General features: G+C 45.4%; 14 protein-coding genes across 14 annotated transcripts; 9 read left to right on the top strand and 5 right to left on the bottom strand.

Annotated features, from left to right (window-relative positions):
* Positions 1-1,279: 1,279 nt before the first annotated feature.
* Positions 1,280-1,969, top strand: FSST1_006572 (uncharacterized protein; the record flags this gene model as incomplete). The annotated part of the gene is made up of 3 exons (XM_083232954.1): positions 1,280-1,459; positions 1,519-1,818; positions 1,901-1,969. 3 exons carry the CDS (start codon positions 1,280-1,282, stop codon positions 1,967-1,969), a joined length of 549 nt encoding a protein of 182 aa, XP_083090002.1.
* A 735-nt stretch (positions 1,970-2,704) lies between these two features.
* On the top strand, positions 2,705-3,325 carry FSST1_006573 (uncharacterized protein; the record flags this gene model as incomplete). Its single annotated transcript, XM_083232955.1, has 1 exon — positions 2,705-3,325. The coding sequence occupies one exon, from the start codon at positions 2,705-2,707 to the stop codon at positions 3,323-3,325; it is 621 nt and encodes a 206-aa protein (XP_083090003.1).
* Positions 3,326-4,417: 1,092 nt separating this feature from the next.
* On the bottom strand, positions 4,418-5,170 carry FSST1_006574 (GNAT family N-acetyltransferase; the record flags this gene model as incomplete). The annotated part of the gene is made up of 2 exons (XM_083232956.1): positions 4,418-4,589; positions 4,641-5,170. 2 exons carry the CDS (start codon positions 5,168-5,170, stop codon positions 4,418-4,420), a joined length of 702 nt encoding a protein of 233 aa, XP_083090004.1.
* A 1,216-nt stretch (positions 5,171-6,386) lies between these two features.
* FSST1_006575 (uncharacterized protein) lies at positions 6,387-7,753 on the top strand (the record flags this gene model as incomplete). The annotated part of the gene is made up of 4 exons (XM_083232958.1): positions 6,387-6,508; positions 6,568-6,701; positions 6,758-7,648; positions 7,698-7,753. 4 exons carry the CDS (start codon positions 6,387-6,389, stop codon positions 7,751-7,753), a joined length of 1,203 nt encoding a protein of 400 aa, XP_083090005.1.
* A 783-nt stretch (positions 7,754-8,536) lies between these two features.
* On the bottom strand, positions 8,537-10,228 carry FSST1_006576 (HET domain-containing protein; the record flags this gene model as incomplete). Its single annotated transcript, XM_083232959.1, has 1 exon — positions 8,537-10,228. The coding sequence occupies one exon, from the start codon at positions 10,226-10,228 to the stop codon at positions 8,537-8,539; it is 1,692 nt and encodes a 563-aa protein (XP_083090006.1).
* A 589-nt stretch (positions 10,229-10,817) lies between these two features.
* On the bottom strand, positions 10,818-12,261 carry FSST1_006577 (glutathione-independent formaldehyde dehydrogenase; the record flags this gene model as incomplete). The annotated part of the gene is made up of 6 exons (XM_083232960.1): positions 10,818-11,021; positions 11,077-11,549; positions 11,615-11,914; positions 11,971-12,014; positions 12,065-12,090; positions 12,145-12,261. The coding sequence occupies 6 exons, from the start codon at positions 12,259-12,261 to the stop codon at positions 10,818-10,820; spliced, it is 1,164 nt and encodes a 387-aa protein (XP_083090007.1).
* Positions 12,262-12,836: 575 nt separating this feature from the next.
* Positions 12,837-14,010, top strand: FSST1_006578 (sugar phosphate isomerase/epimerase family protein; the record flags this gene model as incomplete). Its single annotated transcript, XM_083232961.1, has 7 exons — positions 12,837-12,939; positions 12,989-13,082; positions 13,132-13,269; positions 13,319-13,477; positions 13,527-13,629; positions 13,679-13,845; positions 13,911-14,010. 7 exons carry the CDS (start codon positions 12,837-12,839, stop codon positions 14,008-14,010), a joined length of 864 nt encoding a protein of 287 aa, XP_083090008.1.
* Positions 14,011-14,800: 790 nt separating this feature from the next.
* On the top strand, positions 14,801-15,376 carry FSST1_006579 (uncharacterized protein; the record flags this gene model as incomplete). Its single annotated transcript, XM_083232962.1, has 1 exon — positions 14,801-15,376. The coding sequence occupies one exon, from the start codon at positions 14,801-14,803 to the stop codon at positions 15,374-15,376; it is 576 nt and encodes a 191-aa protein (XP_083090009.1).
* A 569-nt stretch (positions 15,377-15,945) lies between these two features.
* FSST1_006580 (uncharacterized protein) lies at positions 15,946-16,659 on the top strand (the record flags this gene model as incomplete). The annotated part of the gene is made up of 1 exon (XM_083232963.1): positions 15,946-16,659. The coding sequence occupies one exon, from the start codon at positions 15,946-15,948 to the stop codon at positions 16,657-16,659; it is 714 nt and encodes a 237-aa protein (XP_083090010.1).
* Positions 16,660-17,167: 508 nt separating this feature from the next.
* FSST1_006581 (phospholipase C/P1 nuclease domain-containing protein) lies at positions 17,168-18,233 on the bottom strand (the record flags this gene model as incomplete). Its single annotated transcript, XM_083232964.1, has 2 exons — positions 17,168-18,056; positions 18,109-18,233. The coding sequence occupies 2 exons, from the start codon at positions 18,231-18,233 to the stop codon at positions 17,168-17,170; spliced, it is 1,014 nt and encodes a 337-aa protein (XP_083090011.1).
* A 1,068-nt stretch (positions 18,234-19,301) lies between these two features.
* Positions 19,302-20,684, bottom strand: FSST1_006582 (uncharacterized protein; the record flags this gene model as incomplete). The annotated part of the gene is made up of 2 exons (XM_083232965.1): positions 19,302-20,106; positions 20,158-20,684. 2 exons carry the CDS (start codon positions 20,682-20,684, stop codon positions 19,302-19,304), a joined length of 1,332 nt encoding a protein of 443 aa, XP_083090012.1.
* A 565-nt stretch (positions 20,685-21,249) lies between these two features.
* FSST1_006583 (YciI family protein) lies at positions 21,250-21,609 on the top strand (the record flags this gene model as incomplete). The annotated part of the gene is made up of 2 exons (XM_083232966.1): positions 21,250-21,344; positions 21,399-21,609. The coding sequence occupies 2 exons, from the start codon at positions 21,250-21,252 to the stop codon at positions 21,607-21,609; spliced, it is 306 nt and encodes a 101-aa protein (XP_083090013.1).
* A 219-nt stretch (positions 21,610-21,828) lies between these two features.
* FSST1_006584 (zinc-binding alcohol dehydrogenase family protein) lies at positions 21,829-23,173 on the top strand (the record flags this gene model as incomplete). The annotated part of the gene is made up of 6 exons (XM_083232967.1): positions 21,829-21,952; positions 22,006-22,140; positions 22,195-22,222; positions 22,276-22,460; positions 22,515-22,888; positions 22,976-23,173. 6 exons carry the CDS (start codon positions 21,829-21,831, stop codon positions 23,171-23,173), a joined length of 1,044 nt encoding a protein of 347 aa, XP_083090014.1.
* Positions 23,174-23,915: 742 nt separating this feature from the next.
* Positions 23,916-25,040, top strand: FSST1_006585 (uncharacterized protein; the record flags this gene model as incomplete). Its single annotated transcript, XM_083232969.1, has 1 exon — positions 23,916-25,040. The coding sequence occupies one exon, from the start codon at positions 23,916-23,918 to the stop codon at positions 25,038-25,040; it is 1,125 nt and encodes a 374-aa protein (XP_083090015.1).
* Between the last annotated feature and the right edge of the window lie 378 nt (positions 25,041-25,418).

The following is a 25,418-nucleotide window of genomic DNA, read 5'->3' on the forward strand; positions in this document are numbered from 1 at the left end:
CATGGACAACAGCCTAACTATTGGTCAGCTTCGATCCCTTATTGTCGTCGTCTTGACGCGGAGATGCAGTGAGACGGAGGATTACGCATCGGCAGTAGTCAATCCAACCCAGTGAACAGCGATCCGGGTAGAAATAAGCGCTTGTGCCTATTTCAGCCTTATGCTTGCATTAGCCCTGCAAGTGTCCTGCGGCATTACCCCTCCCCGAGGCGATATCCAAACCGAAGGTCCCGTAACATTGCTGTTACGCTGGCCTCAACTGCAGTAATTGTCAGAAGACAACTGTTATGTCAGATCATCCAAAACCAATCCAAAGATGAGCTTGGAATCTGCTAATCCAGAAATATTCAAGACAATTGAATTAAATTAAAAGAAGCCCTAAGTAATTAAGACTATTTAAACAATTAATAACTCTCCCTTATACAGATAGGATAGACATGATTATTGAACTAGTCTGTGTAATAAGCTGACGGAGAGTAGGATTCTAGACTATGTAACTATCTACGTAGGTTTGGGAGCAGAAACGACAGGGTTCAATTTTAGGCTGATAGTCCATCATACACGATACCACATCGTATTCATCTCGGTAGACAAAACAGATATCCTATGAAATGCCCTTGGCGAAAGTGGCCCGAAATGGCAGGTATTGTTTAAGCTTGCTGACTGAAGGATTAATACTAAGACGCAGTCAGCCAAAAAGTAAGGTTTCGAAAAGAGGATCCTATCCGCTTACCTTGTTTAATATACGCTAGTTAAACTATGTAAATTGATAGTAGTTCAGATTAATTATTATTAATTAAGGACATTTAACCGTAAGTACAGGAAGTGCGCCAATAGAGCAGGATAACCTAGGAAATGAATATTGCAATCTGGTACGGGTAATTAACACATGAGATAAAGGATTTTAGCAAGTTGTAAAAAGAACTAAATATATAACAGAAAAGACTCAACATGTGGCAAAGGGACTTTGGTTGTGGAGGATTGGCAGGGCTATTGATCGTTGCCGATAGATGCTTGCAATACTACCAAGCATGGCCGGCTAACATCCGACGCCCCATCTGGAAGGTAGTTAGACAACTCACGATCGGCCCCTGCATAGTAACACTGTTCAGGTATCAACTACTCCTTCTGTTATTCAAACTGAGAACGGTCGTAGGATGGGTAAGCTGGTCAAGAAAAAGTATAAAGATAGGTGCTTCATCCAGTTCTTTTTGCTTCCTCACTCACCACCATCTCCAACTTCACTTTCCCAACAAATACCATCACTACATCCATCAATATGTACTTCTCCGGACTCATCCTCACTCTCGCAGCCACTGCATCAGCCGTTGATGTCAGAGCTTGGACAGGCACCAGTTGCAACGGGTCCTTCAGAGCTTGCGCTGGCATCAACCCCGGCGTATGCTGCTCGTTCACCGACTCAGCAAGCAGTGGCCTGTTAAGCATCTCTGTTAACGCTGTGAGTAAAAACATTTTCCTTTTCTACACAAACATATCAGGACTAACGAGTATCAAAAGATCCCAAGCGCGTGGCGCATTCGCGGCGAGTCCTACACGGGTGGTGGCTGCAGATACATCGCAAGCCAGCAAGATTCAAACGGAAACACAGACATTTGCATGGCATACGGTTCACGAGGTGACCGTACGGCAGGCAAGTACTACTTCGTCGGCCGAAAGCGTGCCGATGACCTGTCGTGCCCTGCCGAGCAGCCTGAGGGCGGAAAATGTGAATCCGTCGTCGCGCCCAATGCGCTTGGCCTTTTTGACGGTACCATGTACAACATTGAGGGCCTCTCGGAAGAGAAGATTCAAGAGTTGGTAAGTTTTTCCAACCTTGGGAGAGAGGTGGTAATGTGTATGGAGTCTGGACTGAACGCTGACTTGCTTTCCTTGCTTACAGGAGGAGATTGCCGTTACTGGCGCTGGTCCCGATGCCGTCCCTGCCGAGTTCAAGATCCTCGACGTCTAAATGGAGGCTTGGAGCCATACCCAAGGTCCTTGATCAGGGCATGTCCCGGGACAGGAAGTTGCAACCAATTATGGCCAGGTTGGATACACAGCAGTAGCATTTTACTTAAATACTACAGCAAAACAATAAATCAATTTAGTCAATCAGTGGCATCTTCCGTTTGGAAACTCTTGTAGTAGTCCACGTGATCATATCTATCAGGTGTATCCGTGCAACCTACGCCGAGTTGTTATGAATAGAGATTTCCGACTTGGAAAAACGTCATCGTTGTGGCTCAATGAGGCACAAAATTCCAAGATGGTAAAAGGTATGATTTACAGCATTTGATTATTGTCACGTGTCCATGCAAATGCAAAGCTTGTTTGGAAAGTATTTGCACGCCAAATCCAATAGCAACACCAATCGAGGTAGTTGAGCATATAAGCCGAGCGGCAAAGTCATTATCTAACCATGATACGGGGATTTGAGCTTGAATTTGATTGATCAACAAACTTATCTAGGCGCGCAAAGAATTTTATAGGCTGAAATATGTTGCTATCCCGTTCAGATCGCCAGATTCGGCAAATCTTACTCAGAGCTAGTGCGATACTGGTGGTGTCAACCCCTCTACCACTCAAGTACAAATAAACCGCTTCCTCGAAACCACTGCACCTTCATTTTCCAATCTTTAATATCACTTTATTTTGCTGTTACTCTGTCTTACCTTCGCTTGGATCAACAATTCGACATTTCACGATGACTCACACAAAGTCTGCGCCCAGCAGGACATCGCAGCAAATCATAAAACTCTTGGTTTCGATCATGGTATTGTCAATCGGCTTCGGATTAATTCTACCAACCAAGCTACTACGCCTTTTACCGGTCATTTCGTCATTAGTCAGCCTACAGTTCGCCTACGATGAATATACATTCCTGTCATGCTGGACAAAACGCCAGTATCGAGAGCAAGCCAATGAGCTTCTACCGCCATGGTTCACCAATTGGGCACCAGCAGGAACCAAAGTTGTCTTTGGAAGCTTTACACTAAGCTTGGCGAGTGGACTGGCGAATGTCGCAACTACCTGGAACACAACTGGGGACTGGATTACCATATTATCCTACATGGCGGGAACTCTGTTTGCAGCTAGTCATCTGCTTATTTTTGGTTCGACCGCAATCAAGTTGCTGGCCAAAGTCCGTCGCAATGATCAAGACGCTAAGAGCACGGAATCATTGGAGATGTGGTTGAAGATGCATTTCACGAGATCGTTAGTGGTAGACTTACCAGCCGCTCTCTGCTTTATCACCGGGTTACTCAATGCCACAGAGAGTGTTGTATACCATGCGCAGAGAGAAGCATGGAGGTTTCGAGATTGAAAGAGGAATAGAGACAATGCAGCATGTAATTGAGTCGTCAGAGTTGGCATTACATGCCCTTATATCATACTGTTAGAATGAAGTTTTCCCTTCACAGTTTTAGTAATGGAAGGCTTGGAAGAAATGGTGTTACTGTAGTTAAAAATTTTTATGTTGATCAATGTTTTTGTTTTAAGATCTCTTAAACTTTTGCCCGGGCCTTCTCAATTTCCTCTAGGTCTTAATCAATAATACTTAGGTTCTCGACGTTGAATTGCCTGAAATCACCAGTCCACTTTTCATACACCAAGACGGGGAAGTCTTTTGTGGCTGAAACCAAGGCTTACTGTTATATATGTGTGCTGCAAGAATAATTATGATTGGCGTACCTTGTAGCATAAACCCATGTTGGTTATGTAGGAATGGTAGCATAGCTTTTGTAATTTCGGTCTGTCCAGTCAGCAATTCTAATATCCCCTTCCTCCTGGCCCGTTCACATGTAACTAGGCAGTATAGAAGAACTAAGACACGGCTTAGTATCCGCTTATTAGGCCGTTTATATCTTTCTATTATCTCCAAGCTATTTACTACCTTCTCACTATCTTGATATATAATTACCTATCTACGTGATGGTAGCCACAGATCTATCGTTGCGTGTATTGTGACTATTCTCTTATCGGTGCTACGACGAATTAGCCTTCTACTCTGGGTAAAAAACCATCGATACTCCTAATTCCCATATCCATTTCGTATCAGAGCTCTGCAACGTCTTGCAAAACAACGCCAAAGTCATGGAGTGGTTGGTTACCGGCTTTCACTAAGCCTCAGCGCCTTAATAAGATATGGTTTGAGCACTACGACGACTCTAAAGTCTACGTCTCTGGCTCAACAATCGCCGGGTGTGCGACCATCGTCTCACAAAACGACCTAGCTTTTGCGTCTGTTGAGATTGCCCTCACTGGTACAACTTTAACAATTATGACTATGTTTCACGACGATATTGTGCAATCAACACATATTTTCTCCACCTTGTCATGACAATTTCTCCACACCCTCAGCAGCGTAATTTTCACGCCGGACAGTCAATCAAAATTACTGTAGCCTTCAAATGGATCACTCCAGAGCGTCCCGGCACTCCTTGAGTCCGCGTTTCTGACACCCTTTCTCGTCGAAGTTGTCTTTGTCCAGCCACATCAGAAACCCCCTCTTTACGATTGGCCACTCGTCGTCCGTGATGCTATACCATGCTGTGTCCCTCCTTCTACCTTTCACAATCCAATGCTTCCTATCTAGTTGTTAGAGAATCCCTTATACTACCCAAGATCTGGTAACTTACCGGAATATGCCCTCAAATACAAACCCCAATCTCTCTGCTGCTGATAAGCTGGCTGCGTTCAACAAATTCGTTCTCCATGCTACCCGCTGGTAGCCCAACTCGTCAAACGCCCTCCTGAGCATTAGATAGAACGCTTCAGTCGCCATTCTCGTGCGCTTCAGCGCATTGCCTAGTACCACCCAACCGATCTCTATTCCTCTGTGCTCGGGTAAAATACTAAGGAAAGACATGATACCCAAGGCCTCTCCTTGTGGGTTGGTAACCACGAAATATTGTGGGTCTCGACTGATCGACCACTCTGCGACGAGGGCATCACAGCAGGCTTGGTCGGGAATGGGATTGGAAGGGAGAAATGTCCAGAGGAGCGCGTTAGAGTGCCCCCCGAGATGTGTGAAAAGGGCCGGTGAGTGGGAGGCGGATAGTGGCGTGAGGGAGGCGAAGGTTCCACGCATTGGCGTGGTCGGTGGGAAGGAGACAACACGGTCATCGACCTTCTCCCCTGGGGGTTGGGGGCTTGCAACGCTGCTCATTTCGATGATGGAACCAAGGTTTTATGTTGAAGCATTACCAATTTAACTGTAGTTTAAGGAAGTAATTCCCCTATGTTGGAAGATGTTTGTGCAGCAGCCCGCATCGGAAACGCTAGTGGGCACACCTCAATTAAATGCAGTAATATGTTTCCGCAATGGTTTCCGTGATCGGCGGACTTCCTGGGCGGGGTGGGCGCTAACGTACCAATGAAAGAAGTGGCCAGTACCGCCTACTCGCCCGAGGTACTGAGTATGGTTAAAAGGGTAGACTAGGTTACGCATCCTTTAGTACACAGGACAGACCAATGATACTGACAATATACTAAATGCCAATTACTGGGTAAGTTAATGAATGACTAAATCACAACAGCAGGCCTAACAAGGATGCCGGTAGCTCATCGGTTCCCCGGGTAAGGGACTTGGATAGCTCCCGACTACATCAATGGTATACAGTAGTGGGGCAGCCCCAGTCGCTAAATTGACGTAGCGGAGAAAGAACATTTTTCGCCGATAATGCAAAGACCCTAAATTGCCAACGCTGGAGTACTGAAACGTCTAACTGCCCTCTGGGCTATTGCTCCTTTACTGTTCTGCTTTTCTTCCAGTATTACTGTATATTACCAGACTTAGACCAAGCCTCATTATTAACAGTATAAGCTATGCCTCTTTCCCCTTTATCAGACTTTATCGTTCAACTAGTTATAAATTCAGCTGATGTGGCATTAGTAGCAGCGTTTTCGCGCTTATATAGAATGGCTTAATATGTATTTAACATTCCAAGACTTTAATGCAGAGCTTAACATATTGCCAGGAAAATGCGCCTCGCCAAAAGGCATGTTACTGCTTGCCTGCTATTCCTAAATTATATAAACTTATACAGACTATAAGAGAAAATTATTTTCAGTTTATTCTTATCTTAAATTTATAAGGATTTCCCTCTAACTAAGCCTTTAATTATACCTTTTCAAGATCCCTCCTCCTACATAGGCTAATAGAGACATAGTATGGTTTTGTGGGTAATAGAGGAGGCGGTATGTCGTAGGGCGTCATATCGTGGGGCGTCATGTTGTAGGGCGTTATATTGTAGGGCGTCTTTAACATTGTCTTATTCCCTCATACGATTACGTCAAGATGCGGGTGGTCACTGAGTAATATAAAGTGAACCCATCGCTTGGATTACAGCTTGGTACCTTGAGTCCACTGGCTTTTTCCCTACATGTCTTCCACCAAGTTTGATGTTCAGGCCTTGAGGGCCAATTTCCCTGCCCTGCAGCAGCAGGATCAGGTATATCTCGATAATGCCGGCGGCAGCCAAGTTCTAGGCGCTGTAGCAGACGCGTAAGACAGCACGAAAGGGACATTGTCATAGCCAGGCTAATACGGACACATTCCTACAGCATCCGGGACTATCTGACTAGTTCCAATGTCCAGCTAGGTGCATCCTACAGCATCGGGCGGCTGTCCACCAACCGCGTGAGTGAGGGGTTTGTTGCAGGCGCCAAATACATCAACGCTTCCAAAGACGAAGTTGGTACGACTACCCACTATCGATTTTACTCTCCATCATACATGTTGACGCTAGCACAGTTTTTGGAGGCTCGACGACTCAACTATTCAGAAACCTCTCTCTATCCCTCACCTTTCAGGCAGGCGACGAAATCGTTGTTTCAGCCATAGACCACGAGGCAAACATCGCGGCATGGGTTGACCTCGCCGAACGGCAGCGCCTAACGCTCAAATGGTGGAAGCCGGAGCATTCGACAAGCCCAAAGCTTACTGTTGAGAACCTGAAAGGTCTTTTGACTGCAAAGACGCGGCTATTGACTCTCACACACTGCAGCAACATTCTGGGCACGATTCACGACATCAGGAGCATAACGGCCTACGCTCATCAATTTCCAGACGTTCTTATCTGTGTAGATAGCGTTGCCTACGCCCCTCACCGGAAGATCGACGTCAAGGCCCTTGACGTCGATTTCTACTCTTTCTCATGGTATAAAGTGTATGGTCCCCATGTCTCAATGCTTTATGCCAGCAAGAAAGCACAGGAGCATATGCGCTCCCTAGGCCATCACTTTAACCCGAGCGAGTCATTGGCTGATAAGCTAGGCCTCGCTGCTGGGAACTACGAGCTCATTTCAAGCATCCCTGTCCTTGTCAGCCATCTTCTCCACGAAGGTTGGGAGGGTATCAAGGAGCAGGAATTTACACTGCAAGCTCTTTTGTTAGAGTACCTTACCAGTCGAGGCGATGTGACCATCTATGGCGAGAAAAGCCATGATCCAAACACTAGAGTGCCGATTATTAGCTTCAAGGTGGACGGCTGGGGATCCCAAGAGTTGGTAGAGGCGGTGGAGCAGAAGACAAATCTGGGCTTCAGATGGGGCAGCTTCTACTCGCAGCGCCTGATCAAGGATATCTTGGGGTTGGATCCAGTTGATGCAATCGTCAGAGTGAGCATGGCTCATTATAACACTGGTATGCCTTCAGACTCAGCATCATTGACCATAAACTGATATGTGAATAGTGGAAGAAGTAAAGGCGGTCATTGCTGCTCTGGAGGGGATTGTAGTCAAGCGGTAAGGGACGGATTGATTTAACGCGATAGCATCGTGTTATCTGCCACGAAGTAGAGCGAAGGGAAGCTTCCAGGAGGGGCTTTGCGTCATACAGTCAATAGAACATTAACTGCCACGGTTGAGAACAACAAGGACATAGAGTGGTCGGTGACCTCAGCATTGTATGAGATGTAAGCGGATGAGTGGTTCGCTGAGCACGGTAGTCGACACAAGTGCGGTGTATTGTTGGGTTTGGATTCTCCGCTATTTTGGGCATGCAGAGATGCATTATGGAAGTTTATCTGGCCTTTCTGTGACTATAGTTATAAGACTACCTATCCCACCAAGATAGAGGGGGTTATTCTTCTTCACCTTATCAATATCAAAAGCTGCTTTCTCTCAACGATGACCACTATAAACCCACATTGGACAGTTATCGCCGACGACAGTAGCAGTGCCAACGCTTATAGACGGAGAAAGTCTCTATCTTCCTCAAAGTCCTTTTCGCCAAAGAGAAGTTACACCTCGATAGATAACACATCCCCAAGGATCCCCCATGAGTTCGATACAAGAATATCACCTAGACTCCAGCTCATGATTCTAAAACCGCATAAATGTGTCGAAAAGGATATTGTTGATACTATCTTGCTCAGCGACAACGGCAAGGACCTGAATAAGACAGTTGACATATTCCCAGAAGCTTGAATAATACTAATGTAGATTATAATAGCGAATCTAGATTTTAGGTATAGTGAATATTAACCCTCAAGATATAGTAAATTATAACTTAAGTGTATTGTCTTAATTTCTATGAACCTTGAACTTGTAGACCAGGCCTTTCAGCTAGGAGACATTCTTCTGACTTGCAGCGAGGCATAATAAAGATGTGCATTTGATAAGCAGCGTCATCTCTATCAGTGACCATAACGACCAGGTGATCCTTCACCTTATGGAGCCAGTCCACAAGCTCTTGATCATTCCAACATGCGTCAAACGACATTGCTCTAAGAGGGTGGCCGTCACGGACTTCGCTTCGCAACAGTCGAAGGGTTTCTTCACTAGGCCCATACAACCAGTGCGGCATGTATACAGTACGAAGCCCGTCAAGGCCTACGCCTTTCCACGACCGAAGTCCATATGTCCATACACCTCGCTCTGCTAAGTCAGGGTCTGGGCGTAGTTGGTTGAGAACAGTGTGACATTCGTCCATATCTTGGTCGTTCAAAACAATCTTGCTGCAGTCTCTACATAGACTGTTCTCTCTCCAGGGTGATGCCATGAACTCGGCACGATCGGTGATGGAGTCTGTGAAAGTCCAGACAGATATGTCCTTCCGAAGCATATCGAAGCTATAGCCAACCTGGAGTACAAAACGGGTTTCATAGTATCCAAGCATAGCTTCAAGATCCTCATTGGTGAACTTGAAACCCGTGTACAAATCAGCTAATAGATCTCTCTCGGCAGCGCTTGTGCCACGCAGGCGATAATGGGTGGTTTGGGCGATAAAGTCGAGTGTTGAAAGAAACATGTCAGCCTTTGGCTTGTTGTAGTCCACTGGAAATTCCATGCCTCGCTCCATCACACCACGATAGGCATAGACATGGTCGTGGAAATCTGTGCATAAAGAGTCTTGAAATGTTTTCAACAACACAGCAAGGTCTTTTTGATGACCTTTGGAGCGAATGGCGGAGCGGAAAGCCAGTACGTTGGCGCACTGACGATGTAATTGGTCAATGTTGTGGTTATCGAAGAAACATGATGTCGGCTCGTCTTGTTGCCTTATAGAGCCGTCCGCCTGAATAGAACTGGAAGGTGAGTTGTGGTTGTGCAATGTGCTGTAATCAACTAGAGCGTCCATAGCGGCAAAAAAGACAGAAATGCTGATAGACGTCTGGCCACAATGTAAGATAACCCTGTCAGGCAGTATGATTTCTTGCTTCACCCATCGACGTGTCCATATCTCAGCACCACAGGCTTCAAAAAGTGCTGAACACTCGGCAGATGACAACTGGCAGCACACGGGTTGAGCCGCCGCCGCCCTGATAGTTACTGTATCGGCGGGGAAGTTTAAGTCTAGGTGTTTGATGGCACGCTCCAGGGCTGGCGAGGTATAACCAAGCCAAACAATGACCAATTTCGCCTCGCTGTAGATTCTAGCCATGAGCGCTACCTGTGTATTACGCTCGTCGGTGTCGGACTGATTGATGCATACTGAGTCAATCCATAAGTTCGTGAGACCTTGACGCTGAGCTTCTCGAAGGAAATTATACACATTCGTCCGCACCGGGAAAGACGCGCCGTTAAGTTTTATCTCTTCTGAGGGCGGTTCTGTACCCCAAGTGTAGGAGAGACACGTCCACCCTTTTTCAGCTGCATCGGCGTAGTTCACGAGCGCGCAAGAAAGAGGCTCTGAGATCTTCCCCGACTCGACTTGAAGGACACGGATGGGAAGGTCTTGGTCAGCCAAAGGTCGATAAGAAAATTCTTCGAGCGTCGCCATGGCTTATTGTGCTGCAGGTCATTGAGACATAAATGGGATTGAATATCATAGAGCAAGGTAAGATGTTTCAGAATTGCGTGTTTTTATAGCGCGTGGACAGGGATTGTGTTAGTGCTTACTTACGGGTCTTTTGGTGTTGAAGTATTATCAGCTCTGTTATTATTATTTCCTGGCGAGACAGGTCATCTCACAGTAAAAGCATTGCCAAACATGAGTAACATAAATGTATAAGAGGATCACGATAATATAGCCTTTTGGAAATAACGCCTGGCTGGCCGGTCCACCTCACCGTGTGTACTGGTCTGGCTGGGCCTTTGCCTCTGTGGAACTCCATGCCCTTAACTGGGCGTGGCGGGGAAACAGGACTTTGAATGTGGAGTAGTTAAAGTGCTCTAAGCCGAGGGAGTATAAGAATTTTGGGAGGGATTAATAGAATTCAGCATGCAACAGTAGGAGGGCAAGTTGGACTTAGGGTTTACAATAAATTTAATAATACTAATCAGGATATATAGTAATCAATGCCTCTTATGCCTTCCATACTTTAATTTCCCATAGATGAAAACATCTAAACGCTTTCAAGTCTTAGGCTTCAGAAACCACCATTAGGGTGGATAAGAACCTTAGTGTATCCATCAATTCGCTTATCAAATTTCTCATAAGCAACTTCAGCATCTTCAATATTAATTTCATGCGAGACAACAAAGCTAGGCTTAGCCCGACCAGAAATAATAAGGTCTCGCAGATAACGGTTATATGACTTAACATTGCATTGGCCAGTGCCAATAGTAAGTCCCTGTATTTATCAACGGTTAATAGGTGCCTACGTAAACAGTATTAAAGGGTCATACCTTTTCAAAAAGCTTGCCGAAGCTAAGGCTAATCATACCCTTCTTAGAAGCCTCATCGGAAGCACCAGGGTCACTTGGGACATAAAGACCCGGAATCCCCAAGCCGCCACAAGCTCTTGTCACTTGAATCATGTTCTCAAGGACAATATTAGGCTGTTCAGTGTCACCATCCTTAGTGACAGCCTGGTAGCCAACAGCATCAATAGATCGGTCAACCATTTCTCCATTGTTAGCTTGAATAATCATATCCACAGCATTACCACCTTTTGAAAAATCAATTGGTATACAGCCAATTTTCTCAGCAGCTTGTAAGCGATCGTGAACACGGTCAACGACAAAAACTCGGGAAGCACCCCGGATAACCGCAGAGTAAGCGGCCATAAGACCAACGGGGCCGGCACCGAAGACAGCAACGCTCTCTCCAGAGCGAAAGCCAGAAATCTCCACGCCATGCCAGCCAGTAGGGAAGATATCTTATGTAATGTGAGCTAGTGATATGGGAGGAGAGAGGAGAGGGGAGAGAGGATGGCCAGCTTACCAGCCAGAAGAATAAAATCCGCCTCATGCTCCTTGCCAGTAGGGAGTTTAAGAGCGTTAAAATCTGCGAAAGGGACTCGGATATACTGAGCCTGGCCTCCTCGATAGGGACCCATTGCGACATAACCGTACGCACCTCCGGCAAATCCAGGGTTAACGCCGATGCAGAAAGCAGTTCTGCCCTCTTCACAGTTGCGACACCGACCATCAGCAACGTTAAAGGGCATAACAACGCGGTCTCCCTTTTTCAGCAATGTAACACCCTCGCCGAGCTGTTCGACTATGCCCATGTTCTCATGGCCTGCGATGTTAGTGGTTAGTGGAGAAGGAGGTAAGTACTAGGGAGGGTAAGCGAACCAAATGTAATGCCGGGTTCTGCTGCCGTTCGGCCCTCATACATGCTGTAGAGTGGTGAGCATCATTACTTATACCCTGGTTTTTGTTGACTTACTGTAAGTCGGAACCGCAGATAGCAGCCTTTGATCTTGGTCAGCCACCATAATCTTGTCGGTGCAAGGCTGTAAATCTTACAGTTGTAACTTTAACGATGATGTCGTCAGGATGCTCTAACTTAGGGAGCTCAATATCTTCAACCTTGACCTTATAAGGGCCTTGATAATTGACAGCCTTCATGGTTTGCGTAGTCATGATGAAAAATGAAGTGAGTCTGATATTCGAACTCAGTAATATTGAAGTAGCAAAGAAGAGATAAATGCTATTTGAGTATGACTATATGCTATTTATACCCCGCGTTTCCAAGAAACTTCTTCCCAACACTATTCCAGGCCAGGACTTGCTCGGGATTCTTACCGTCATGTCTAATGTGTAGCGTGTGTAATGAGTGGGCGGAAGAAATTACCGAATGCGTTTACTTATGTGAAGTATGGCACCGGCTTTTTCACGGACTTTCCTCTTCGGATTCAATCGGGAGGTAACTGACATCATGTTAAAAGTGGAACCCTTCCCCGCGCTCTCAATGCCAAGTTCGAGAGTCGAGAATAGCCCGTTAGGGAAAGTTTCTCCGCTAGATAAACTCTACTCCTTCTAGCAGGAGACGCTAGACTTAGTGGATTATGCGGAGAGATAGCCGAGTTAAGTCAGTGATTAACAAGGTATAAATAAGAGTGTTAAAGGGTCTTAAAATCCAATAGCTTGCTTTTTGAATCTTTCTAGTCTTTTCCATATCTTGTTCTATCTCGTGCTTTGAGTTTGAATTTACAAAAATGGTGGTCATTAAGCGGTTCCGAACAGTATGGGGCGTTGAGTCCGGAGAGAAGTTCGAGAACTGGATCCCTTGGTTCCCCGATCTCAAGGAGCAGGGCTATGGTCAGTTTCACAAGCATTACGAAAACAAACCGAGAATAACATATACTAGCTGGTGTCGAAGTTGACATTACCGACCGAGACACTGATAATCTTCGAGAACTGCGCCGGATTTTGGACGATGTTGGTCTAGAAGCTACTGTCTTGTTAGTGGGCCGCAGCGAGGATTTCAGTGCAAACATTGACTTTCAACAGGATACACACAGCATGGGCTGGCTATGTAGGCGGTCGACCCAAGGGTTTGACTCCTGACGTCCATCTCGAAATTTACCGTCGGAATCTCGAGTGCGCCAAGATTCTCAAGCCAGTCAGAATCAACGCTCAGTCTGGAGGGTAAGTCTTTATCAAAGTGGTATCTTGCTGCAGGTGCTTATGGTCTCAGGGACTACTGGAGTCTGGATGAATCAGTCTATTTTTATCAAAAGACTCTGGATATCGATCGGGAGGTCGGTCTGACAGGTTTGGTCAGCCACGAGACGCATCGTAATCGTTCTCTATTCACACCTTACGCCGCCAAGTATATCTTGACAAAGGTTCCCAGGTACGTTGATATTGTAGCGAACTCATAGACTTCTATTAATGGTCTCTAGCATTCGCGTCACAGCAGACCTTTCCCACTGGGTAGTAGTCTGTGAGAGACTGCTGGATCTTGGAGAAGAGGACAGGGAGATTCTCGACCTTTTGATCCCTCGAGTATAACTGCCACCTCTTTTTACTATACCAAAACTGACGGCCTTGCTAGGTAACACACATCCACGCTCGTATCGGAACTACACAGTCTTCGCAGTGTCCTGACCCCGAGGACCCTATATTCAAACCAGAGAGGGATTTCTTCGAGAAGCTATGGTTGCGAATTGTCAAGGCCCGCAGTGAAGATAGCGATATAATTACATTTGTGCCTGAGTACGGGTAAGTGATATGATATAGCCATACTATCTGGAGTGTAGCGTAATATGTCTCTAATATTTGCACAGTCCCTATCCTTACCACCCCTATGGAAGCATCAAAACGCACGGCCAAGTTGCCGATAGTGAGGGTGCCCGGTTACAGAAGTTATTCGAAGATATTCTTTAAATTGAGATGCTAGATTAACAGACCAAATCAAGATTAGACAAAAGTAGGGCTACACAGGTAATTAAACTTATAATTACACTAAAACATTTAGGTTAATTCGGCTTAGTCTTAATATCTATTACTATCCTAAAAGAATAGGCAGCAGTATAAGTATTTAAGCTATTTTATTTTTCTATAAAATAATTAAAACTCTTTAAGATTTAAATACCTAGCTCTACTCCTAGTAGCCGGTGTTTAACTGTATAGAACTTTATTATATTTATACCTCTCCTCATATGCATAAGAAGACTTTAATAACTTGGTTAGAGGATTAGAGGAGGAAGATGATTGGGAGTAGAGCTTCTGCATAATGAACATTGAAAGGTAACATCCAGGGTGAAAAGTTTTTATATCTAGCTCAAATGCACTGCACTTTAATCTGCGTGATATCGGCCATCTAATCAGTGGTAAAGTCCAATAGGTCACCACCTAAGATGTGCAAGCATTCTATATGTAGCTTCTACGGCCCGAGCAAGAGTCAGACTGAGACATGACCTCTGAAAATAAATCAGATGGACTCCCTAGACTCCCTAGAAACAGTAAAAGTCGTCATCAGGGTGGCTGGATAAGGCTGTGCTGACCACCCACGGTGGTGGGTTGCCAGTCAGACAGGGCTTAGCTTATGCACATTCGGAGTTCCGTAGCATTTGTAAGGCTGAGTGAAAATCAACAAAACGATATCAACACAGCAGGACAGTACTTAAAATTCGCCAACGCGAACACTACATCACAATCACAATCATAACACGCAATGTCTACACACAACGACCCTGCTAGCGAAAGCAAGGTTCCTCCCCAGAATAAAGATCTCGAGAGAGAAATTCTGTACAAAGTTTTACGACAAGTCAAAACAGCCCAAAAGAAGGATGGAGACGACCTCGAATTCTTCCGTTTCTTCGTGGTCACCATGATCGCCATCTCCGTCTTTGGCGCCTCAACCTTTGCAGTTATAATGGGCGAAATGACGGATCCCGCCGACATATGGGAATCACCAATATTCACCCTCAAAACAGTCCGACTGTTTCTTGCTGTTTCTTGGCTTTCATTCGCAATGTCTATCGCTTTGGCTGGGTACAGTGGCAGCGTCCTTGCGCTGATGAAACAAAAGAAAAAAGGGGACCTGGATGAGGAGACTATTAAAAAGTGGACGCCTGCTGGACTTGCGGTTTCTGTGGCTTTGCATTTGCTTATTGTCACTGGTTTCTTCTTTATTTCACTAAGTCTGGTGGCTTACGTTGGGTCATTTGGGTGGGTTATTGTGTCAGTTTCTGGGTTGATGTATATTGTGGTGTGCTGCCTGATTGGTGCGCAGTTCAGCCTGATGTAAATAGTCTGTTAATCAGTCAAGTCTTTTAAAAAGCATTACAGAGTCAGTATGGCACTTTGATTGAATCATTGGCTAATAAAAGCTGTTACTTTATTATCAAATCTCGCGTAGCGGTATATGATGATACAGTTGGAATAAACCTCTACAGATAAATCCTTGGAGTTAACCTGCAGGTCTCTGTGATCTTACTCAATTGTATGAGGCGCAGCCCTGGAAAGATGATGTGGCTGAAACAGTTAAACGAGTGCGAGGGTGGGGAGCGAATCGCAGAGCTTGTGTGACAGACTTGCTTACTTGTCAAGGCTGTCTGCTTGAAATCCGACGGACATACCTGGATATATTTGGACATGTCAGGGCCGTGACCTTTAAGGGTGTGATAACTCATACTTGCTCTAGCTTGTGACTTTAATTGCACGCGTACAAACGCGACAGTATAAAATTGATAAAGTTTCTACCTGCAATTGATTTATCTCTATACACTTACATTTTTAAACAAGATAAACTCATTGTCTTCTATACTTGGATATACCTACGACCAATTTTGCCAACATTTCAGTACCGTCATCACAATGTTAAACAGCAGATCAAGAGGTCCACCATTGCCCGCTTCAGTATATGGTTCCTCTTTACAAGCTCAGCTAGAAAGCGAGGGCGCCCCGATCGGCCGCAACAACAACCGCCCTCTGATCGAACACATCATCAACCATGCAACTCCCGGCTATGTTACAAAGGCCGTCTGGCTTCAAGAGTACAGCATTATCGAACATGAATACCTGCTGCTCTGCATCAAGACCTACGACGGAAGACTATCCTGGATGCGTGTAGAACGCACGGGTGATCTCCCTGAAGAGGCTGAAGCTGCGGACGCCATGACAGACCAGGCACAATTGATTGTGACTATCGCACCGTCTCGAGAAAAGCTTGTTTGCGGCGACAAGGTTCTCGCTGAGGCTGACTTGGACTTGAACAAAGCACGTCTGAGCGATATTGCTAAGCTCATGCTGATCGTCCACAGTGAGGAGCCTCAGTACCACATTCAGTGGCATAACTGCTGGTGGTTGGCTAGGGTCATTATGCAGGTACTTGCGGGGACGTATATGAACAGCAACAAGAAGCTGAAGAAAAAGGTCACGAAGCAGATCGACGCTTCACATCAAAAGCATGTCTTTGGTATGAGTGCCGGCGGACCGTTCGCGGGATTGGGTCAGTGGGCGACTCATGCGCACTTTAATCGAAGGACAAAAAGGATTGTGGCTAGTTTTAATCAGCAGGTGACTCTTTAGTATCGTATATCGAAATCAGTCTTCAGAAACTCTCCATATCATATCTCGTTCTCATCAATATTATATGTATACTATCCTTTGAAGATAATGCTATTATGCCCTAAAAGATATCTGGTAGTAGAACTAAGCTAATATAACTTGCAGGTTATAAAGCCTTTACCCTTTCAGCTCATGTCATTAAAGTTAGCTAAAGTAAAATACCTCCCATCGGTTAATGGCTTTAGTAGCTGATATGCCCCTGATAAACTTATCACTTTCAACTCTGCACTCACTCACCCAGTTAATATCAACCCTTCAATATTAGGTTCTTTTATTTATTTGTTATTAGACCTTATGATTACATCAGTAACGTGATACAATAGACGAGATAATAAGTTTAGCAGTTGAATATTCAGGGATAAAATTGAAAGGAATGTTTGGAATCTTTAAGCCTTGCTAGTTACACTAAATATAACTAGTTATATGTCTTTCCAGCTCTAATATCCATTATACCACCTGCATGTAATTTCTAATGAGAATGTCCTGAGGTACAGCAGCTCCCACCCATTGCTTCTCGCGCAAGCTTAGCACGACTCAGAGGCCGTGGACTCGGAAGTAAATCTTTCCCCATCAAGTCTGGCAGTGGCTTCCGCATATTCAGCTTATGCACTGAACGCTTTGCAACCTTGGCAGAGTAGATACTGTTCAGCCAATGCGCCAGGCGGTATCCACCCTTGGCAACCTGGAGCTCGATGGTAGGGATCACCGAGTTATAGTAGGTAGGGTAGAGATCGCCATTCTGCAACGCTGCTGCGCCTTTGGGCATCACCACAGTACAGACATAAGCATTAGCATCTGAGGCCCAAGCAGTTGCTGATGTTATAGGATTAGTCACATCGCTGTGTGCAACCCAAGAAGCAGCTTTGGACTTGTATGAGCCAGAAACGATATCGGCGATGAGTGTCTTTGCCCACGACTGCGCATCAGCCAAGGCGTGGCCACCAATCAATTTCTCGGGCATATAAGTATCCCAGTCAGAGTGCAAGTTATCACCGGAATACCCGTTAAAGGTAACCTTGATTTCATTTCCGCCAACCTCGTAGGCCTCATCGTGTAGTGGCTGGGTGATGTCGCCCAAAAAGTGGACGAGGAATTTGAGAGCCTCAGCTTGGTTGGCTTTGGAAAGACGATTGTCTGCTACACGCTGTGTGTAGTTGGCGACGGCGGAAATAGAGCATCCAGAACTGCCACAGTCACGATCATAGTCCACGTTGCAGTTTGTTGGTGGGATGTCCTCTGCATCGATAAAGTGCAAGGGGGCAGACCATTTTCCAGCTGCAGTTGTGCGATAGGTGTCGGCCCACGAAGCAACATTGGCAAGGTAGGAGTCTGAAGTATCACCTAGAAGACCCTGCGTCCTATTCTGAAATCAATATGTGCTAAGCATGCAGCATAGTCGTGGGCACTTACCAGGAGGCAACATCGTCGTCGAGAAAATGTTGAGCAATGTAGGCAACAGTGGCATGACCTAAAACACCCCAGCCATGGACAACACGGATGGCGCCAAAGCCCAAAAGAAGAGATTTAGATAGCATAGCTAGGTCAGAATAGTGCTGAGCAGAGAGTAGTTGGCATATGCCTGAAAGACTGACACAAATAGTACTTATATACGTGTCGTGTGGATGTATAGTCGGTAATCTTGCTTGGTTGAGCGACCGACAATAGGTTCAACTGCCTCCATCTGGTCTTAAAGCCGAGTGAGTCTGATGTGGCATACAAAAGTTCTTTGTCGAATGCTGCAAGGCGTGACTACTCGGCGCATAGTTGCCGATACAATGGGAGGAAAGCTCACTGATGGGTAGAAGACTAGTAAGTCTAGTAGCCTATCAATACTATTCAGGTAGGTACTTGGCTAGAAAACCACAATTCAACCAATACTACTTACTACCTGCCTAAAGAAGTATAATTTGCTGTCACTCTTTTGTATATGTGGAGCAAAAAGATAAGTCTTAATCTTATCAGATAAAAGCTATCTATAAACTCAATAGATGATAATTGGCTAATCGGCACAAATATAGCCGGAGTAATCAAAAGTGATTGCAGATCTATTTCTCATCACACACTAGCTAAGTATCATGCTTAAGCTGTTTGCAAGTATAACAGGCTGTTCTGCTTACAGACCAGTATACTGAGCTTTTCTCTGATAGCCCGATTATACTGCCTGACTACACAGTATTCATATATCTTGGGACGAGAATAGACACTTGCGACAAGTTCCAGCGACGTATCCCTTTCTATAATTAGGAAGTATACTCAGCAGTATGCCCGTTACACACCGAAGTTTATCGCAGATCCTTCGTTATGTCTGTTATTGGTGGAAATCTATGAAAACCATTGTCTAGTCCCTTTTATTTTCCCTCTAACAGGGCGATAAATTCGCGCTAGTGATGGCGTTACATCAATAGACATCCCTGACTAGCTCGCTGTCTCACTGGCCTGCCTATAGGGATCCCTAGTGGAAGTACTCTGTGACAGTTGTTGGCTATGTTCAACAAAGCCGGCATTGACTGTCTTATTGTTGGCTTGCCAGTTGACTGAGGTTGCAAGAGGAAGAAGTTGATTACTATCTCTTGGCGCGATGCGGAAGTACTTTTGGTACTACACTATATAGCATCAAATCCTACAAACGCATTCTTCCCTCCACTAAGCGGTAAACTTATTAATCCAGCTTTCTTCCTAAACATGTCAAGCCATTGGGTGTTATCAGCCCATGTGGCATCCCATGCATTGTCCGGTCCATACATAATCTCGCTAGTCTTTCTTTGTATTTGACGGTCCGAAGGTACACGCCCTTGAGAAATTTCAGTAGAGACGTATCGCAGTAAACGCCGCTCTATTTCTCGATGGGAATGACTGCTCGGGAGCACTTCCATTTGACTCGAGAATAGTCCAGGGCCAGGTTCATCGCTGCTATGAGAGGCTGGAAGAGGCTCGTTCGTTCGATGATCTGCTTTTGACGCTGAGAAGGGTTCCATTGTAAGTCGTTGTTCGCCAATTAGAAACGCAGGTATGTCGTTTTCAACAATTTCGTCGATTTCTTGGTCAAACCCTCGATCGCCTTTCCATTCCTTCATATCAGATCCGGTACGAAAGTGTACCGCTAGATGCTTTTGTCGATCTGTCCAGGTTCCCATCTCAGCATCACAGAATCCGCATCGGGATTTGACATTGTCTATCGATGAAAGCCAGTTCTTCATGGATTCGTTAAAGTTACAGCCTCGATGAAACAGGCGAAGATGCTGTCGCAAATGGTCTTTACGGTGGAATAATCGTGCTTCATCTGGCTGAGCGACACAAGCCGAGTAATTGTGTAATTCGGGATGTTCATCTGAAGGATCGGGAAAGTTACAAAAGACGCAATAGGTGCGTCCGTCTGAGCGCTGTATCGTCGGACCGTACATAGAACATCTATCAGAGAGTCAGTTACTGTGAATCGGGTGTTGCCTTCGTCTGACTTACTTCCATTGCTCAAGACTCAAATGCATAGTTGTTTCATGTCTTTGCCAGTCATGCTTCGTTTTGAAAGCATCGGTACAGAATGTGCATTGGTATCTTCTATCGTTTGTCTCCCGATCTCGTGGCTGAGCACGATTTCGGTGTATTTGTCGTCTCCTTCGTCTTATACGAGCAGGTGACGTTGAAGACGGGGCGGAATCTATTGATCCCGCAGACGAGTCCGATGGTACTCCATAGTATCCGCTCGACGATAAAGCTGAGTCGGCAAATTGGTCGTTGAGACTGGGTGTGAAATCATACACGAGGCTTGTGTCTGCTGTCTCCCACTCATTGGCTTGAAGATCAGATAGTCTTGGCTGAGACACACAGTCGAGGGAGACAGCTGTATCCAGGGAATTGGCCGTAACGTCGGCTAGGTCAGTAGCATCCGCCGTCAGGCTAATGGAATTGTGCTGAGGCTGGTGAACCCAAAACAGCCAGTCATGTTCATCATAGGACGAGCCATTGGGTGGAGATTGTTCCGAACTCATCTTGAGCCCGTCTCTAGCCAGATCGAATTGATTGAGAGTATGGGATATGAGAATGCGACCATCGGATATCATATTGGAGCACATTATTTTCCACAGGGCGCAAAACTTTACGCCCTTCTCAAACCCCGCTTTGGCACATCTCTAGTCTAATGACGTGAATGAGTCATTGTGAGAATACTTCCGTTACTTAATGCAATGCAGTAGACCGAGCACAAAGTAAACATGTGGTTAATATGACCAGAAGTTCATGCCCATTCTAAGAAAAGTCAGTGTAATAAATACAGGGGTTTGGAACGTTCCGGGTGCGACAATACATGCGAAACGTTCCGGAGGCGCTAGCCACTTCACCCGATGGGAACTAAGTTCCAGACAGGATCCCTTACGCCAAGGAATTGACAACAGACTCAACCCAAAGGCGCATGTTTGGGCGTATTTATGTCATTTCAAAAGCCATAGGGCGTAGGGCGCAAGGTGTACAGCGCAGGACGTAGGGCGTTGTCTGAATGATAAAGTGCAATACAGATGGTTGTTAGGATGTTGTTTTGATCCAGACCTCCAAATCAGCATGACGACAACCGTGGTACCAGACACTGTGACAGAATGGATTGTCCTTATCCCAGACGTCGAAGGATCGCTCAATACGCGAATGAGGGTGAGAGAGTAAGTAGCACAATGAAGCCCTATTTTAATTAACCCTAAGCAAATACTCGACAGGACTCATGTCAAAGAGATGATTCAGCACATTGACTCTGGTCTCTTCCAAATGGGAGGCGCCACACTCGATGGGCTTTCCATCAATGGAAGTGCTATTATTGCTCGTGCCAAATCCGAGGAAGGCATATTAGCTGTTCTCCAGGCTGATATTTACGCAAGAAGTGGAGTTTGGGATCTAAGGAAAGTGAAATTTATCCCTGTCAGTATATAAAATGTCCAATTGCAAATGATTGAATATTAATGTTGGACAGTTTGAGTGCGTATATAGGCGGGCACAGGTTGATAAAAATATTATGGGGGATTTGTGGAAACACTGAGTGCGGGGAATGGTAACTGTACAGCATTCTTCTATAAAGGGACTACCCCTAAAATTAATTCTCTCTAATTTATAAATCTACCTTAGCCACCACTGTGACACAATTACCTAATCATGGAGTCCAACGCCTTAATTCAACAAGGCAAATCGTTTGTTCAAGACAAGGTCACTCTACCTCATCTAGCAGAAAATCAAGTTTATGTCAAGGTTGAATATGCAGCTTTCAATCCGACGGACCGTACATCCATCCCACAATGATCCTCATACCGCTCTATTTCTAACGTGGTATAGAGCTTGCGCTTGATGTTAACGCCTTCGGAGACGGCGCCGTGCTGGGATGTGACTTTTCTGGTACGGTAGTCAGCGTCCATCCGAACGTGACAAAGTTACAAACTGGCGATAAAGTCGCGGGTTTTGTCTGGGGCGGTGAGTTTGCAAAATTCTCCGATTTCTGCTACTGATAGCTCATACATGCATTAGGAGAGATCAAAGGCTTAGGGGCATACTCGTGAGCTCCAGCTATGGATTTAGTCTTGAGGTCTAGCTAATGTTGAGCTGCAGCATGTACACGATCGCAGACGAGCGCCTTTCTTTCAAAGTACCTACCACGATGAGCCCAGCTCAAGCCTCTTCGGTGCCTTTGGCAGGTAATACGGCCTGGCTTGCTCTATTCTCCAAAGATTGCCTTGCAGTCAATCGTGACGCATCATCTAACAAGGCGTCTATCTTGATTTGGGGAGGTAACAGTACGTGTTCTTAGGACATCATTTGACATAATACCTGCTGATATTCAAATAAAGCTACTGTGGGTTATTACGCAATCCAGTTAGCCAAGCTTTACAATATCGAAGTCGCTACAACCTGTAGTCCTCGAAACTTTGACAAGGCTCGACGGGCTGGAGCAACTCATGTCTTTGACTACAATGACAATGAGGCAATTGCGAAGATCAAGGCCGCACTGCCAGATCTACGACATGTTTTTGATACAGTCGGGAATGAGACTTCCTCGGCAACTGCAGCCAAGGCCATTGGCCATCCTGAAGGAGTACTGTGTACAGTCAGACCAGGAAAAGCGAACACGCAAGATGTTCCCTCGCACATTAAAGTCACAGACGTGTTTGTCTTTACGGCTTTTCCCACTGAACACAATTATCGTGGCAAAGCACATTGGCCTGTAAGTACTGACGGCATCGCTTTGCGAGGTTACCCAGGAAACCGCTTCAGCATGGGGACAAAGATCACGAATTAATACTTGTTATAGGTCAAGATGGAAGACCATCATCTTAGTGTAGAGTTTCATGGCCAATTGGAAAGTTGGCTGAGTAACGGATCTCTGCAACCGTCTCCCATTCGTGTTGTTGGACAGCTTAGCCCGTCTACTGTGGAAGAGGCGATGAAATTAAATCGTAACGGCGGTATCTCAGGAGAGAAGTTGGTATTTGAAGGTTTTGATAAGTAAACAGGTTTCAACGAAGTAGCATACAAGATTGAGTAATACAAACATATCATATCCTTTGCATCGATGTAGTGGTGGTGGCATAATGAATAGCCACTCTAGAATGTAGTAGGTCATGTCAGAATCCACTCATCGACAACATTTCCATGGCTATCCGGAGAATGACGGGTAATACCGGTACCTTGACTAATAAAATGACTCAGTCTGGGATTTAAAACTCAAATGTTCCCCTCTGTCCGTTTCTTAGTTTGGTGGCTCTTTCTCTTCTCCTTGTAGTAAATATCCAAGCACCACAAAGACTGAACAACGTCTAATGGCTGAACACAAATCAGTGTCACTGGGTATGTTTCTTCCTATTTATTTATATTAATCCGAGCTATGTTTCATCGATAGCAGTTGTCTCAGGCTATCATTTAATGTTTCTGGAGATCTAAGTTCTAATATTTCTTCAGGTGTCATAGGACAATACTACTCTGCCCGACATACCCTAGGCCAATACCGCTCCGCATGTGTCACATCGTCTTTCACGATCGACACATCAAACGGGCCCTCCAGTCTGCAAGACATTCTCCCTACCCTAGAGGTTTCTCTACAAGCAACGATCAGACAACATCCCGGTTTACGCTATGGAATCTCTGACGAACTCAAAGAGGATATTCCTTTATTTAAGCCGCTTCATACAATCAATCGACAAGATGTCTTAGAAGTCCTTCCCAGTCAGCACAGTGACGACCTAGACACAGCAATGTCTCAAATCTTGGGTAGATTCCACGCCAATTCATGGTCCCACAATAAACCAGCATGGAAGGTTATTGTCATTGAGCATTTGACTGATGACCTGAGCACTGGACTTGGCACTCTCCCAAGGCTAGACATTGCATTCTTCGCGCACCATGCGATTGCTGATGGTCTTAGTGGTATCGCGTTCCATTCCTCGCTTATGGATAACCTCCAATTGTCTTTGGATTTGGTCATACCTGCCCGATGGCCTTTGAAGTTGGATGAGACTCTAAGTATACCACCAACAGTCGAAGAATGTATGGACATTTCGCCATGCAAATGTATACCCTGCAACAGTCAAAGTAACCCTAATCAACCGGTTTGGGCAGGTGACGACATTTCACCGACCCCTGAGACAGATTTTGAAAGCCGGGTTCGCATCATCACTTTTGTCCCAGAGGTAGTCTGCCGTATTCTACGAAAGTGCAAACTAGCCAAGGTTACTCTGACTGGACTACTGCATGCATACATCTGTACTGCTCTTCAACGAGCACTAAAGAAAGAGGGCATTGATGAAGGTTCTACTCTGGGGTTCCGATCTGTAACACCCTTTCAGATACGACAGCATACAAGAGTCTCCGACAAAGACATCCTCAACCACATCTCATATCTAACTACTTACGTTCACCATGAAGAATTAGACAAGACAGTGGCTTGTGATGCTTATTCCGACTCGGAAGAAAAGCATATTGTGGAACTTGCACGCTTCTTCAGTGACGATATAGTCACCAAGGTCAAACAATTTCCTCACGGAAATAACATGGCGAGGCAACTTGCTCAAATGCCGGACAAGTTTCAGTATTGCAAAAGCCAAGGTGGTCAAAAGAGACAGTATACTTATGAGCTTTCCAACTTGGGACTTATACTAAGCATATCTCCGCCCGAGGGCAGTGGTATCAAGCTCGAAAAGCTAGTCTTTACGCAATGTGGCTTTGTCGCTGGTCCAGCGCTAGGCTTTAACTGTGTCAGTGTTAAGGGTGGGCCTTTGACACTGAGTGTTACCTGGCAAGGTGGTATTGTTCAGGAGTCAATTATCGAGAGCGTTATAGATGAGCTTGAGGCTCGCATGAGCTGTCACCAGGAGTATTAAAGGCAGTGTTGTGTAAAGGTTTACACAGAATTTGAATCCCACCGAATCAGCAGCCAGCCTCATAGGATCAGGTATGCTCACATCATGGGGTAATGGGTGTTGCTTTTTCAGATCATAATTCAGTCCTCTCTACCCACAGACTTTCAGGAATAACCCCCAATTCTGGCGATATATCTTTATCGTTTCATTTGTTTCAACGTTGTCTTTCTTCATCTTTTTCCGTACTATAATAGTTTGGAGGATTTTTCATTCTATAGAAACGGGCCTAGAGCCTCTAAACCCTGTAGGGTATCTAAGCTTGCCATCGCGGACAGAACGTAAAGTGGTGCATCGTTATTCGTGAGGGGTTATTGAGCGTAGTACTACCAATCACTGTCT

The sequence above is a fragment of the Fusarium sambucinum genome, chromosome I (genome assembly GCF_050947815.1).
Source record: "Fusarium sambucinum isolate potato_lamoka chromosome I, whole genome shotgun sequence".
In the NCBI taxonomy this organism is placed as follows: domain Eukaryota; kingdom Fungi; phylum Ascomycota; class Sordariomycetes; order Hypocreales; family Nectriaceae; genus Fusarium; species Fusarium sambucinum.